At 26.3% G+C, this 16,583-nt stretch overlaps 4 protein-coding genes across 5 annotated transcripts; all 4 read right to left on the bottom strand.

Moving 5' to 3' along the window:
* Positions 1-3,449: 3,449 nt before the first annotated feature.
* Positions 3,450-11,243, bottom strand: LOC126910239 (phosphomevalonate kinase). Of its 2 annotated transcripts, none has more exons than XM_050692613.1 (5): positions 11,225-11,243; positions 9,028-9,136; positions 5,087-5,295; positions 4,873-5,019; positions 3,450-3,712 (listed from the first exon to the last, which is right to left on the bottom strand). In XM_050692613.1, the coding sequence occupies exons 2-5, from the start codon at positions 9,129-9,131 to the stop codon at positions 3,582-3,584; spliced, it is 591 nt and encodes a 196-aa protein (XP_050548570.1). In that variant the 5' UTR covers positions 9,132-9,136; positions 11,225-11,243; the 3' UTR covers positions 3,450-3,581. The 2 variants fall into 2 exon arrangements, with proteins under 2 accessions (XP_050548570.1, XP_050548569.1); XM_050692612.1 differs by lacking the exon at positions 11,225-11,243 and adding an exon at positions 9,510-9,675.
* LOC126910242 (phosphopantothenoylcysteine decarboxylase) lies at positions 5,377-6,018 on the bottom strand. Its single transcript, XM_050692615.1, has one exon. The coding sequence runs from the start codon at positions 6,016-6,018 to the stop codon at positions 5,455-5,457; it is 564 nt and encodes a 187-aa protein (XP_050548572.1). The 3' UTR covers positions 5,377-5,454.
* Positions 6,021-6,406, bottom strand: LOC126910243 (cytochrome c oxidase assembly protein COX19). Its single transcript, XM_050692616.1, has one exon. The coding sequence runs from the start codon at positions 6,276-6,278 to the stop codon at positions 6,021-6,023; it is 258 nt and encodes an 85-aa protein (XP_050548573.1). The 5' UTR covers positions 6,279-6,406.
* Positions 7,831-8,648, bottom strand: LOC126910241 (39S ribosomal protein L21, mitochondrial). The gene has a single exon (XM_050692614.1). The coding sequence runs from the start codon at positions 8,519-8,521 to the stop codon at positions 7,943-7,945; it is 579 nt and encodes a 192-aa protein (XP_050548571.1). The 5' UTR covers positions 8,522-8,648; the 3' UTR covers positions 7,831-7,942.
* Positions 11,244-16,583: the final 5,340 nt, after the last annotated feature.

Below are 16,583 nucleotides of genomic sequence, written 5' to 3'. Positions count from 1 at the left end.
TTTTTTTTGATAGTGATTTTAATCACTGTCAGATATCATTATACTTGATCCATCTATGCCACGTCACCACTGTGCCGCGACCCCCCTGTGCTGGGTTTTTTTTAATACTATAGTAGATTAACATTTTATTTTTGAATTACAATTATTACTGTTTTTTATGATTTGCATTCAAATATAGACCATTGGGCTATTTTTATAAAAAGTATATAATTATAGTTCATAAAGTTTTTACTTGATCATTTTAAATAATAAAATAGGAGTTACAAGCACTAGTATATTTAACTTTCTTTTGATAACAAGTAAAAAAAGTATATCGTATTACCCTGATTTGCTGCTTTCAAAAGAAAAAAAGCTAATTGGTCAAAAACAAGAATTTTTATAGTATAAACGTGTTTCAAGATTATTTTAAATATTATTATTAATTGAGTTTATTAGCATTAATGAAAGTACATCGTATACGTGTATATTTAATTTAAGTTATTTAGTGGCGTATATTCAAATTTGATCTGAAGGAGTTTAAATATTAATAATTACTATATCAAAATAAAAAATTTTAAACAGCTTACTCATTGGCAGATAGTTATAATTAAATAACAGTAATAATAGTAAAATTTACTATTGTTCATGAACATTTACAACAAAAAATATTCATAATAACAATTATTATCTATATTTAAAAATCTATAGAGTCTAATTATTAGACACTATAGATCATTGAGAATAATGCATATATACGGCAATTGTTATATTTTTATTGCTGACCAATTATATTATATATCATTGTTGTGTATACATTAAATGTTCTAAAAAGGAAGTATTTATAAATCTTGTTTACTTTAGATTAGCGAAGTTTATACAATGAATATGCATTTTTACGTAAAGAACTAATATGAGTTGCACTGAACATTTAGTAATTAATATTTATTACATATTAATGTTATAATATAATAAGTTATATAATCAATCAAGGAATATTAAAAATAAAATATTAAACTGACTCTGGGGAGGGTTGAAACATGAACTCCCAAACCCCTACCCCGACCGTTCAACGCTGATAGTTCTAGTAAACAAAAAACAATACACCATGAATATACTAGGATATTTTTTTTGCATTCGAAGTAGACTAACAAATAATTTACCTAAATGCTTATAAACTGATTATTTGAATAACAAATTGGGTCAGTTAATTAAGTATTTCCAATTTTTCTAATTAGTCTACAAACTAATTACTTTGATATTTTTAATATATCATGAATTATGACAAAGACACATGACTTATGTAGGTACTTTGAAACCAACGTCATCCGTAATACCATAAATCATTTTTATTTAAAGATTACTTTATTCAAACACTAGTCATTTATACATTATTTGTGTTATCGCTGATCCTCAATCAAACGTATTTAATTGCTATAAAATAGTCAATGTTTTCAAATTGCATTGCCAATCTAACCTGAACTGTCAACCCAAATCAAAAATAAAATAAAAAAACCCAGCACAGTAGGATAATTAGGTCAAGTATAAATGATACATAACAGAGAATATCAGTTATAAAATATTTTTTTATGTTCATCCTTATACAGGGTGTTCAGTAAGTCAGGAAACGGGTCAATTGTTACAAACAATGAGAACAATAGAAACCCGTTTCCTGACTTACTGAACACTCTGTATAGTAGAGACGTCAACTATTATTTTTTTAAAAGGCATCTTACAAATTTAACTAGATTATAATATAGAAAATGATATAATTATAAAAATGACTGGTCATTATTAACTTTTGGACTATTTCTTCGGAAGATATTCTTAATTTTGTAACTAGGCGTATGTAAAATAAGGGGAAAATTTTTGATTGTAATGTGTTCAACTACATACAATTTGTGATCTTTTAACGTATCATTGAGAAAAATCATTCAGCAATAGCTAAGAAAAAGTAGTGTCTGACAAAAAAAAATAAACACATCATGTGTTGTAATATGCTCACTGATTAGCATTACGCATCTTACATTTATCAATGAAAAATTTATAATCTGTATTTTATATTACTTGTAAACAAACAAATAATTTATCTGTCATAACAAATACGATGTTCAACACAATTTCTTATTATTTATATATATGTCAATTTATCAATTGTTAATTGTGTTATCTTAATATAATAATTATGTATTGTATAATTAAATACAGTAAACTAAAAAAGATCACTAAAAGCGCTGACAACAATATCCCTGGATTGGGGGTACTATTATTTTACTATAAAAAGCACTGAAATCCTTTCAGACTTCAGAAAGAGAGGGAGAAAGTGACGAGAGTTCGTTTTCACCGAATTCAAATAAGAAAACAATTGTTAGCCACAACCCCGTGTTGTTGTCGACTATTTTTTTATGCGTCTTTCACATTCGAAAAGAATTTGTTTTAATTTTCTATTTTTGTGACGTAGTACGAATCGAATACTTATGAGTATACATATCGACATATTTATCGAATCATCTCACAGCAATTTGCAAGATAAAAAGGAGTAAGTAAATTTATGTTATTCCGATTATTTAGAATTAATAATCAGAGTAAAGAATGATAAAGCAATAGATCTATAATCTTTTTTAACATCAAGAGTAATTTTGCTGATTTGTTCACACTTTATACATATATACATTACAGGGTTTCGAGGGTCGGATTACCGCCCCGTGCCGGAAAAAAACCTAATGTGTATTTGACTGTATTAATAGACACTTCGACTGCGTATTCGAGGGTCGGATTACCGCCCCATAACCTCAGTGTCCTTTTAAAGGTGTTTATAAATTTATTAGCTCATATTCCTCAATAAAGAGGACATGCATTTATTTCTTTATATCTACTTGTCCCTGTCGTTCTAAACCCTCGAACCATACGACCCCGTTAGAACCACAACATCAGGTTCTCACCTTATACAAAAACCCAAGTCCCTATAATTTTCATTATTTTTATTTTATTAATTTTTGTTATTTGAATTATAACACATGATAAAGTTAATACCTTCTCAGTTTCGTATCGAAGGTGAAACATAATACAATCTTAAGATAAGATAATACATATTTAAAAAACATTATTTTAATTAATACATATTCCTTCAAAAAATTAAATAGTTTATTTTAAACTAAAATGATAAGAATAACCAAATATATGATAAATATTATAGTGATATATGAAATATTTCATAAAATATTAATTTTATATAAAATACATTGTATTACAATGTTTGTTACAAATATACACTGTTAAATATTTAAAAACTTGTTTACTTAATTCTATAATTATAAGTATAAAAAAATTTTGCAGCTAAAATAAAATATGTGAATACTTGAAAGCAATTATAAGTTACATTAAAGTTTGGTTAAAATGATTAAATACAAAAATTCAATGTATTTGTAAGTACTTTAGTAAAAAAGAGATAAAAATTATGATTTGTATATCAATGAACTTTATATCATTAATTAATTATATGGTAAAGTTTAATTTTAAAATAAAAATTTAACTAAGAGTAATAAGAATTCATTAAACTATTATAATTCATGGTACAGCTCATAACTCATTTTCTTAAGACAGATTTAAACACTCAGAGAATAACTAACAATTTTGTTGACTGTATGTTGAGAAGCGATATCTTCATCATTTTGAATAACCCAGTGCCAATCACTTATGTCATCTAAGTCACATTCCGATGTCATATCATCAATACCTGTAGTACATAAATTCAAAATTTGCTCAAGAATTCTGCAAGCTATTTAACATTTATTCTTGATACTTAATACATTTTTTTTTCAATACTTAAATCATTAAAAGAATTTCATATTTTGGTATAATTAAAAAAGTGTTAATGTTCAAACAATTTTTGGCGAATAAATAGTAATAAAAAGTAATTATAGTAGTAAACTAATATAATTATTCTGCTATGCATTAGGATCTTACAATTTATTAATATCTTTCTGACTTTCTTTATATTCTTTTCTACATAGTGTCTTTTAAAATTAGAAATCATTAAAATACTGATTAACTTATCAAAATTTCAAATATTAACTTGTTAATTGAATTTAAAAATTTACAACTTAAACACCATGCATGTACAAAATCTATTATTTAAACCATAAAAGTTGGCGTTGACAATTGAGGCAATGCCATGGTTAAGATACTAAAAAGTAGGTAGAAAAAATTATTTTTCAGTATTTTGTGATAAACATAGTATAATAATATAGTTAAAAAAATTAATTTAATTTAAGTATAGAATAAAATTTATGTTGAAAACAAAAAGACACTTGTCATTATTCCATGCAATTTAGATAAACTGTTTTTTTGCTTTTCAAGTAAAATCTATTTTTTATGATTTGGTACCTTTCTCATATCAACGCCTAAATTATAATTGTAAAAAGTACAAAAAAGATGGATGAGTGGAATGACTAGAGAAGATAAGATAAAGAACGAGCATATAAGAGGGAGTATAGGTGTAGAGTCAATTGTGAATAAGATAAGAGAGAATAGACTTAGATGGTTTGGTCTTGTTATGAGGAGAGAAGAATCAGAAGCTGTAAGAACAGTTATAGAAATGAATGTTGAAGGAAGAAGAGGTAGAGGAAGAACAAAAAAGAGATGGAGGGATGCTATTGAAAGCGATATGAGGATGGCTTATGTGATCGTAGATGATGTGGGAGATTGTGTCAAATAGAAGTTTAGGATAAGGGTGGCCGACCCCAAGTAGTTGGGATTAAGGCAAGGAAGAAGAAGAAGACAAAAAAAAATAAAAAGTTGTATTTGTTTAAAGTTTAGCAAATAATAAAATTAATATTGACATTAAGATTAGAACAATTTTTATATAATAAAAATAAAACAATTTAAGCTAGATACCTTGTGTGTATTTCCATCCTCTGTCTTTTCTTGTGCACTCTGTGGCAATAATTCGAATAGTCTTCACATTTTTAAAATTTGATCTAAACCAAGCTATATCAGTTTTTCTTCTAGCATCACTAATTATCCAAATATCCTTTAAATGCACTAGATTATATTTTTAGTTATTAGATTTATCAAGTCTGATTATTTAAGATATTAAAGTATTACTAACTAGGATCATACATCTCAACTGATTTTTGACAAAAATAACCAGGGTCATTGAAGCGTATACTATCGCTCCAATCTATCATTTCTTTTCTATACTGCTCTTTCAACTGACCATCACTAAGGAGTTCATCAAATAGTATTGATTTAGTTTCAGCCCAATATTTTTTTATAGGACCTGATAAACGGATAATAGTACATTTATCCTTTCCAATTCTAGAATAAGACATTATTATATAGTAATAAATGTTGAAAAGTACATACATATTTTACATAATTTAAAAAGTTTCAACTAAATAAAACTGTCAAAGCTATGAAAAATTTATTTTTTATTTATTTAACAAATGTATCACTAACAATAAGTTAAAATATATATTAAGAACTATCTACATTCAGTGACTTAAAAATTTGTAAAACAATAGATTCTACTTCAGCCATTGCTCCAATACCATGATCACCACACATCAAGGTTTTTACAATTGGAGGTATTAAACAATAGCCCCAAGAAATTAAAGTGTTAATTTGACGTTCAGTAATTGGATGATTCCACATGTTAGTGTTCATAGCTGGACAAAATAAAACTGGTTTTGATACACTCCAAGCTCTTACTATACAAGTAAGTAGATTATCACAAATACCATTGCTAATTTTTGCCAAAGTATTAGCGCTTAATGGTGCAAGAACTAATAAATCTGCACTTTTTGAAAGATCAATATGCAACACAGGATCTCCTCTATATTTCCATGCACTCCATTCGTGTTCATTAGTGACTACATTAATTTTGAAATCATTTTTTATCTTCTCTAAATCTACAAAATGCTTGGATGCTTCTGTAGCAACTAAGGTAACATCAATATTTTTATTGATAAGTTGTGACACAATATCTGGAATTTTTATTGCAGCTACACTAGCACTGCAAGCAATTATTACATGAGGCATTATTATTGTGATTTATTTTTAACATCTGCTAATCCCAGTTTAGACCATTCTTCCTTGGCCATCAAATCATGTTGCATACGACAATCCAAGTATTCTTTGGCTTGATGTCTACACTTAGAATTATCCCCGTTATTGACACTTAAACAGAACATATACTTGTAAGCTGTTTTTTTGCATTGACCTTCGTGATCTAATGGAAAACTTCCTTTTTGTGGTGGTGTAGGTTGAAATGATTTTTGACCAAATGTTGAAGAAGACATTGATAAACAGTGAAGGAAGAACTATGAATATTGTTTTCTATTTAGAATAAACTAAAAACTCGATCATTCTACGAAAAATAAAATGTTTTTTTTAATTCAATAAGGTCTTCTAGTTATCTTAAAAAAGTCATGAAATAGCAATTTCTGAAATTTATTCACTCTAAATAAGTTAATCTGATAACTTCGTTATCATTAGTTTTACTATCTATTTATTTTTTATGATGTGTACACTATGTTGACTAAAATGTTAATTTTATTTATCTTGGAAAAAATTATATTTAAGAGTACATTTTAAGAATAACTTTCGAAAGTAAATGTTTATTACTTTATAAGATATCGGCTATTCAACATATAGATAAGGCGTGGAACAGGATGGTGTTTTGCGACGCTCTATTTTGAACTAGAATGAACAGATAAAAATTCTATGTCACACATCCCAACTAAATATTATTTTAACTAAAGAAGTAATTACAAAACTGATTAATAACAAGTCAAACTTTATTTAATTCAATCCTTGTTTAATAGTAAAAAAGTAATTATGGGTTCCTATTTAACTTTCAAAAATATCACCAATGTATATAGATCTTTTATGTTTATTTTTAAAATCTTTTTTAAATTTTAATACCTCATTTGTTTAACTATGGCGTCATAGATCCGCTAAATAGTTATTGCTAAAATCCATTTGAAAAATATCCCTAAATCTATCCTCAAAAATAATTTTTACTTACAATAAATTTTATATTTTAATTTGTACATTAAAAAAAGAAATTATTAGTTAAAAAAATGGGTAGGGTAGTATTATTAATAAATCCTTAACTATATTTTGTATTAAGGGTTGTCTCGGGCCAGCATAAATATAGAATTTAAAATTTATGATAAGTTTACATTAGCTTTTCTCTATAGCTATGTGTCTTGAAATCACTAATAGAAAATTTTAACAATATATAGTCATAATTGTTATAAAATATTATCAAAGAAAATTCTAATAATTACCACCAGTTTAATCAAGCAAAAAGGTGATGTTTTTAAGCTAATTGGTATAAGTAATTTTTTTAATTATAATTATCATTGAATCTTTAAATATACTTTTATAATTTTAAATTTTTTAAAATTAAGTAAATAGTTGTTTTTAAAAAATAAATTGATAAACTAAAAAAATTAACTTATTTTTATGTATTTAAACTTAGGGTATACTGTAAAATTTTGAGTAAAAAGCAGTAGTAATAAACGAGGGATAAAAAAAAATTTGATGGCGATTCATAAACATGAAAATACAATATTGGCTTTTTATAAAAATTATTTTCACCTGATAAACACTATTGGTATAATTAGATGCTGCTTGAGATATTTTTAAAGTAAAACCATTGATTTTATGAAGAACAATTATATTTATTTATAAGTAGTAAATATCTGATCTAGTAAATCAACATATATAACTTTTGGGTCCCAAGTAAAATTTTTAAAATCATTGAAACAAAAAAATGATATCTCAAAAGATGTTATTTTTTTTACAAGAGTTAATAATATTAGTGTTTAATAATAAATATAACAATTAAGTAAAATGTTTGTTTTATTAACATTTTTTATTTAACAATATCTTTAAAATCATTCAAACTACATTATTATATTTTACACAATAATTTTAACATAATTTTAGTGTCTTATTAAAATGAACACATTCCCATAGATTGTATATCCTTCCTATTCCCAACATCTTGAACTATCCTAATGGAATTAATGCGTAGAGTTGTTATTTCTTTGCGAATAAAGTTAATTCTCATATACTGCTTACGTTTTAAACGTTTAAAATTGGTTCGTGTATGTGATAGATCTTTATCGACAACTGTTGCATTAACATGAACAGTATCAGGATCTAATATAGGTGTTCCAATCAGGGTAAAATCAATACCCCCAGCAAGCAAAACCTTTTGAAATTTCACTCGATCGCCAACATTTGGTGGCCAATAACCATCAATTAAAACCAAATCATTATCAGTTACTTTAAATTGTTTACCACATATATGTACCACGGCAAACAAACGATTGGAATTCTTAATAGCTTCATTTACATTTTTTAAAACTTCATTGGTAAATTTATTATCTTCTTCTTTATTTTCAACTATATACTCTTGATTTAGTAACGTACCATAAGTGCGAAGAGAAGGATTTGAAATAATTGTTCGACTACTTGGTACATTTTGAAAAGTTTTACTCACTAATTTACAAACATTATTCAAAAACATATTTAATAGAAATTTGTATACAATTATCAAATGATAATACTATAACTAAAAAATAAGATAACTTATTTAAATAAGTTAATCGACAACATTGTTAGCTTTAACTATGATTTATATAATTTTTTCACTATAGATAATAAATAGTATTATTAACATAACCTAAAAATTGATGGTATCAATAGAAGAATATTAGCTACAATCATAGATAATAAAGAGTCTTTATTATCTACAGCTACAACCAGAATCTCATAAATAATATGTAAATGCAATAAATGATAATAATTTTTATTAAAATAAAAAAATGATTTTTAAATAATTAATATATAAATATTTAGTTAAACGAGTTTCAAGTTATTTTTAAAGCTTTATATTATAATATATGTACCATCAAAATAGTATGAAAGAATTTATTAAGGACGTATTAAGTTAGACAATTTTGACGACAACAAACATTTAATTTTATTAAGTAATATACTTTTCATAAACTACATTGAAAAACTTCTATTTACCTTTGGTGTATGATATCTGTTAAGTAATCTTTTCCGGATTTCCTCTTCCCACTGAATAAAAGTATTAACTTCGGGCGTTCGGCCACTTGCTTTGTTGTTGCCATACTCACTAAATGATAACAAATATTTAATTGTATATTATCAGGGCCGTCCTAAGGCCGTGGCAATCGGGGCTCACGCCTCGTTTGACCCTTACGCAATTAAAAAATCATAAGTTTTTTTTTAATACAACGATTTGCATATATTACAAAAATAGTTTGAATTTTTTTTTTTTGAAAAATATATTGTAAATTAAATCAAGAACGAAATACTTGTACAGTATAAACTATGAGAATGAAAGTGAAAAGTATTCTATATAGTGTAATAAAAAATTATGTATGGGATAGGTACTGCTTTTGGTAAAATAGTAATTGATAAAAATACTTTACGTATGTAAACATTTTGAAATGGGAGAGGTTATCGACTTACGGAAGTGTAATTACCTTTGTGTGAAAAGCATCGCAATATTTTTTAGGCTCCGATAAAATAATTATGCTCCGTACCCGCAAATTTTAAGAAAGATCCTGCATATTATATAATCAATAATAATATTTTCCCATGTAACGTTTTTTCTTACACCAATTTCATTTATTGTAACTGTAAATAATAAAAACACAGCACAGGGGAGTCGCGGCACAGTGGTGACGTGGCATAGTTGGATCAAGTATAATGATATCTGACAGTTATTAAAATCACTATCATAAAAAACGCTTCGATGCAAATCTTTAGATAGTGTTTAATTTTAAAAAATTGGTGGATTATTCAAAAAGCTACATGATCTGCTATTTCCTTGTTTATATCCTGATTAAGATAAAGTATGTCGAATGAAAATGGGTTATAAATATTATTTCTCATAAAAAAATTGTGCTGATCCATACACTTTTCAATAAGTAATAGCATTATAAAGTTAAAAATTAAAAAAATAAAATCATGAATTTTCACACAAAAATAGCATTCGGTAGCCATTTTCACCGTGAAGACAAAATAAAGTCCGAAAATATTTTTTGCCATAATAAAATACATTACATTACCTTTAATTTAAGATATATATAAAAGTGTCAGTCTTCTCGAAACAATTTCAAAAGTTTAGTTTAAAAAGTTCTACTTTCTATATGCATTTTTCAGATTTAACAAAACCCCGTATATAGGGAAATGGCCCGATTTGAAAAAAAAGTATATCGAATGAAAGATGTATATAAATACTACTTCTTATGAAAAAATTATATTGATCCATACATTCTTTAAAAAGTTATAGCATTTTAAAGTAAAAAATGTAAAATATATAATCGAGAATTTTCACATAAAAATAGCATTCGGTAGCCATTTTCACCGTGAAGATAAAATAAAATCTGAAATTTTTTTTCCATAATAAGAAATTTCTTCTCGCATGAGGCGACTAAAGTAATGGGATCCTTGATCTTTATTGAAGTTATTGAATCTAAATGAGATAAAAATCAAACAAGTTGAAAATTTATTCTAATTTAAAAAGAATTAAGACAAAATGCAAAAAATTCAATGTCATAGGCGGATTGGAACTCTGTATCCCAAGCGCGCAAGACATCAGTTCTACCGACTCGGCAACCGTACGTCGCTAACGTTGTCAGAAAAAATTGGATATTTAAGCTAATTCAAATTTCAAAATTATTTTGACGATTTAAAAAAAGCAAAATACTTTAAATAAGTTTAACTTTCTACGCTATATCAATTTGATTTATATAATATTTATGAAAATCAGTGTACTCCCCTTGTCAGGTATTTTAAATTAAAATAAAATACAAAACCCAGAATTTTAACACAAAAATATCATATTTTTGAATACGGTAGTCATTTTCACCATGAAGACAAATCCAGAGTTCAAATTTTTTTTTTTTAAATTAAAATATATTACATTAGCTTTAATTTAAGATATATATGAAAGTGTCAGTATTTCTGGAAGACTTTCAAAAATTTAATTGAAAATGTCCTAGTTTCAATAAGCATGTTTAAAGTTTTGACCCCTTTTGTATAAAGGGGTATGATCCGATTTACAAAAAAAATGTGTCAGATGAAAGGGGTATATAAAAATTATTTATAAAAAATAATAATATTGATCCATACATTTCTCCAAAAGTTATAGCAATATAAATTTAATAATTACATGTATTAAGATATAACATACCGCTATTTAAAGTAGATTATTTTGTATTAACAGAAACTTGGTTATCTACTGATATAACAAATAACGAGCTTGGGTTTGATAATTTCAATGTATATCGAGTAGACCGGAGCGAAAAAACAAGTATTTGCAAGAGAGGAGGTGGGGTATTGATAGCTATACATAAACGTTTCGTTGTGGATATTATTAATATTCCTAATGATAATATTGAACAAGTATTCTTGATGATTAAAGGTGGAAATAATTATAAACTTATTTTAGGTGCTTGCTATATTCCACCAACTAATCAGGATATTAAATACTTAGCTCTTACCGAAACGGTTGAATATTTAATAAGTATTCGCCAATTAAAAATTTTATTCTTATAGGTGATTTTAATTTATCCGGTATTCGGTTTACAAATAACAATATTAGTCTGAATTATAATACAGATAAATCTCACGTGACAGGTAATATTATTTACGAAAGCTTTGTGTCACTTAATTTGTTTCAAATGAATGTATAGTATAGTAAATGAATATGGTTCTCAACTTGATCTGGTTTTCTCTAATGATAACACAATTAATACTCTCCCCTTAGACGACAGCATAGTACCGGTAGATAGATATCACCAACCATTTATAATAAAAAGTAATATAAAAAATACTAAATCACTTGATGAAACCAAGTCATGGTTTTATAACTACAAAAACGTCGATTATACAATAATGAACAATATGATTGCAAATATAAATTGGTCTGATTTATACTCAATAAAAGACATAAATTTAGCAGTTGAAAAATTTTATAAAGATTTACTTAATATAATAGATAGTTTAACCAAAAAAGTTTACACCAACCAAATAAAATTTCCATTATGGTTTTCAAAAGAGCTACGTATTTTAATTATTAAAAAGAAAAAAATACATAAATTGTTTAAGGCTACAGGAGATAAAAAGTTTTATGCCGAATTTTCACTTATCAGGAACCGCTGTAAAGAACTTTCTAAAAAATGTTATTCTGATTATTTAAAACGTATTCAAGCTTCATTAACTAATAACCCGAAATATTTTTGGAAGTTTATCAATGATAAGAAAAAAAGCAAAGATCTCCCTACTACGATCTCTTTTAATGATGTCATTGCAGATAACCCCGATAATATTGCAAATATCTTTAAGGACTACTTCGGCTCAATATACACTCCTACTCAAGCATCTTCTTCATATACTTTACATAACTTATCTCCTAATAATGAAATTATCGATTTCTCCTCTTGTTTATTTTCTATCTCCGACATTTTCAACGCCTTAAATAACTTATCATTTAAAACAAAAATAGGTCCAGATAAAATACCCGAAATAATTTACCGTAATTGTTCTTATACCTTAACCCGTCCAATTCATTTTTTATTCAACTTATCATTATCTACAGGTGTTTTTCCAAATCTTTGGAAAACTAGTTTTATTTATCCGATTTTCAAGTCCGGAAACCGATCTCTCGTAAATAACTACCGTCCTATATCCTGTTTAAGCGTATTACCAAAATTATTGGAAAAACTTATAGAACCAAAAATGTCTAATATTTTTAAAACTATCTTATCAGATAATCAACATGGCTTCCGTAAGACAAAGTCAACTCTAACCAACTTGATGACTTTTTATACTGACTTACTGCATTCCGTTAGTAATGGTGTTCAAGTTGATGCAATCTATACAGATATTAAAAAGGCGTTTGATACAATTAACATTAATATATTAATAGATAAACTTATTATTATTGGTGTTAGGGATCCAATCCTTTCATGGTTTAAATCTTACTTATCTGATCGAATCCAAAAAGTAAAAATAGGTAATTCGATTTCTCCAAACATAAATGTAATCTCTGGAGTGCCGCAAGGTGGTCATCTCTCACCTTTATTATTTATAATTTTTATCAACGATATAAACACTGGTATTTCGACATTGTAAATTCACTTTATTCGCAGATGATTTAAAGCTTTATATGTCAATTTCCTCAATAGATGATTGTAATAAATTACAATATGACCTAAATCAATTCTGTTTATGGTGTGCAAATAATGGTTTAAACTTAAACACGGATAAATGTAGTCAAATTACATTCTCTAGAAATAAGCAAAATTTTTTATTTAATTATCACATAGATAATGAAAACCTCAATATTGTATCTAATTTAAAAGACTTGGGTATAATTTTTTCTAATGACTTTACATTTACCAAACATATAAATGAAATCCATAATAAAGCCTTACGTGTATTTGGATTTTTAAAACGGAATTGCTGGGAGTTTCATGACCTAATTTGCCTACGTGTTTTATACTTCTCTCTAGTACGATCAATTTTAGAATATGGCTCGATAATCTGGAACCCTCATCAAGAGTATCTTATTAATAAATTAGAACGAATCCAAAATCGATTTTTACGTATGCTGGCATATAAACAAATAATGTTGAATTAACATTACAATCATTATCTTTAAAATATGAAATAGATAGTTTGGAATTCAGGAGACAATTTAAGGACATACATTGGCTCTATAATTTACTAAACTTCAAAATTGATTGTCCAGATATACTTGCTTTAATTAATATAAATGTTCCAAATATCACGTTAAGATCCACATCTACATTCTACACTCCTACTTGCAAACGTAATTATTGTCTATTTGCACCGGTAAACCGAATGTTAACTCTAGGTAATAAACTTAATAATTTTGATTTTTTTTTACCGAGTTCACTTTCAGATTTAAAAAATTGCATGAAAAATAGTTATAATCTTTAGTTATAGTTTCATTATTATCTTAAATACTTATTGTTGTTTTTTTTCTTTTTTTTTATTATTCATCTTTATTATGTATGCAAAATTACTTTATTCATATATTTTAACTGATTATCTCTGTACTCTATGCCCACGGGGCGTTTATTAAATAAATATTATAAATAAATATTATTATTTATGTTTTGAATTAATGAAAATAAACACTGCCATATTTAATAATGAGTATTTCAATAATTTTTCTTAAATCTAGAAACATTGATTATTTTGAGAATAGAAATCTTATTTTTTATTGAAGATCTTTAATTTAAATTAACTTATATTTGAACAATGTTGTTAACTATTGGTCAAATGTAAATAACTCATTCATAGATTAGCCTATATTAGGCTAACAGATTATTATTTTATTGGTACTTGAAGAAAATCTTTAAGGGGCTCAGTTGCCTAGTAGGTAGAAACGTATGTTTCGAGTTTAATCCTCAGGGTGCCAACGATTCTCCTTGTGATTTTGTCGTTAGTAGTGTTTGGTTTCTGTTGCAAGTCAAGTTTATAATACCCGTTCCGTCCATCGTTAGTCTAGCCAAGAAACATATTTAACTCCCTAACATGTAAAAGAGGACCACCATCTTTTATAGCATGTTAAGCTCGGGATATAGATGGGATGTAAAAATCAAATCAGAATCAAAACTTTAAGAAAATGTTAAATACTTTGTCTCTTTGTCATAAATTCGAGAAAAAACTGTATTCGAAGAAAGTTCTATGAGGGGTTTTGGGGGTGTGATTAAATTTCTGATTTAGCAATTTGGCGACAAGTTAACAAATTTACCTTTTTTTTAGCTTCGATGCGAAGCTGAGAAGGTATTGGTTTTACTAAGATGTGTTTTTTTTTTTTTTTTTTTTGTTACCACTTTTTCTCAGCTCTCACCGAACCGATTTCTTTCAATGATACGTCAAAAGATCACAAATCGTATCTAGTCGAAGACATTACCCTCAAAAATTGAAAAAAATTCCCTCGTTCCCCGTAAAAGGGGGAAACCTCCAAAAAAATTACAAATTTAAAAATCGCTAATTTTCGAAATTTTTTCAATTTTTTTTACTNCAAATTTAAAAATCGCTAATTTTTGAATTAAAGAATAAGCAAAGACTTTACTTTAAACAGTAAGCCGGACAGCGACAACCGATTACTGAGACAGATGAATGACACTGGAGTCGACTGACCACGATGGTCAGGTCTATTGGGTTTTTATAATAATTAGAACTATTGCCGATTTGGCAATAAATATTATTTGTTAATTCTTCAGTCTCAGGCAGTGGATGTGCTGTCTGTATTTTATTAAAATAATTCTCACGATTATGAAAACGTGACATCATCACAATAATCAAATTTTATAATACGCTCAATTGAGTAAATCTTTTTAACAACTTTGTTTTGATTGGTTCATNTCAATTGAGTAAATCTTTTTAACAACTTTGTTTTGATTGATTCTTTTAGTTAAAGTAAATCATTAATATTAATTAACTTCTGAATATTTCAATTGTAGAATCTTTTTATACACCAAAAGTTACAAGGATATTATTACTATTACTTCTATTTAAGTTAACTATTACGATAAAAATGCAAAGAAATAATAAGTTTTTCTGAAAAATTTACGATAAATAGTAATTATAATATATCCTGACTGCATATCAATCTTAAATATAGCATTGATTTAATTCTCATAAAATTTTCTATTTAATATTGTCAATTTCAAACTTGTAATTTAGCTAAAAGTTATGGTAACATGTTCAATTTTTTTTACTATAAACTTCCACAAAAACTTTTCATCAACTTCAAAGGACCAACAAAATAGGTTAATAATGAAAATTTGGACTGATTATTTTTAACATATTAAAAATCAAATCAGTAATAATTTGAAAACAAATTTCTTTTTCTTTTAATTAATATTTTATATGTAATTAATAATAATACAAAAAATTAGAAGTGATAGAAAAAGTCTAATTGCAGATTTGAAAATAACACGAAAATCGATTTAGAAAAGTATTTTTTTGCTTCTGATGAAAGTTCTTTGTAGTCCTGTGCATTTATTTATAGTAACAGTTTTTATTGAAAAATATTGTATCAAGCCTTTTACATTTTTATACACGTAAAAGTAAAGCAAAATATAACTTTTTTATTATTTTTATAATTTCTCCGTATAAATTACAATATTAAATTATTTAATATCAATTTCTTATTAAATTTAATAACTATAATTAGTATTTATTCATATATATTATTTTAAAATCAAAGAATTACTAATAAGGATATAATTAAAGAAATAAGTATAGACACTTGTCCCATCACAATGTGCGTCGACCCCTCTGTGCTAAATTTTTTTTTAATATTCTTTTTTGGAATTATATTTTTGTTTTATCGACAAAGCATTAATTTTAATAAAAATATAATATGGCGCTAAGTAATGTGATCAATTTTTTTCGCTTCGTACTTTTAAATACAAAAAAACCCAGCACAGAGGGGTCGTGGCACAGTGGTGACGTGGCATAGATGGATCAAGTATAATGATATCTGACAGTGATTAAAATCACTATCA

Source organism: Daktulosphaira vitifoliae, unplaced genomic scaffold (genome assembly GCF_025091365.1).
Source record: "Daktulosphaira vitifoliae isolate Bord-2020 unplaced genomic scaffold, ASM2509136v1 Scaffold_1, whole genome shotgun sequence".
Classification (NCBI taxonomy): Eukaryota; Metazoa; Arthropoda; class Insecta; order Hemiptera; family Phylloxeridae; genus Daktulosphaira; species Daktulosphaira vitifoliae.
The sequence above is the reverse complement of the archived record's forward strand: the minus strand, read 5'-3'. Positions and strand labels throughout refer to the sequence as shown.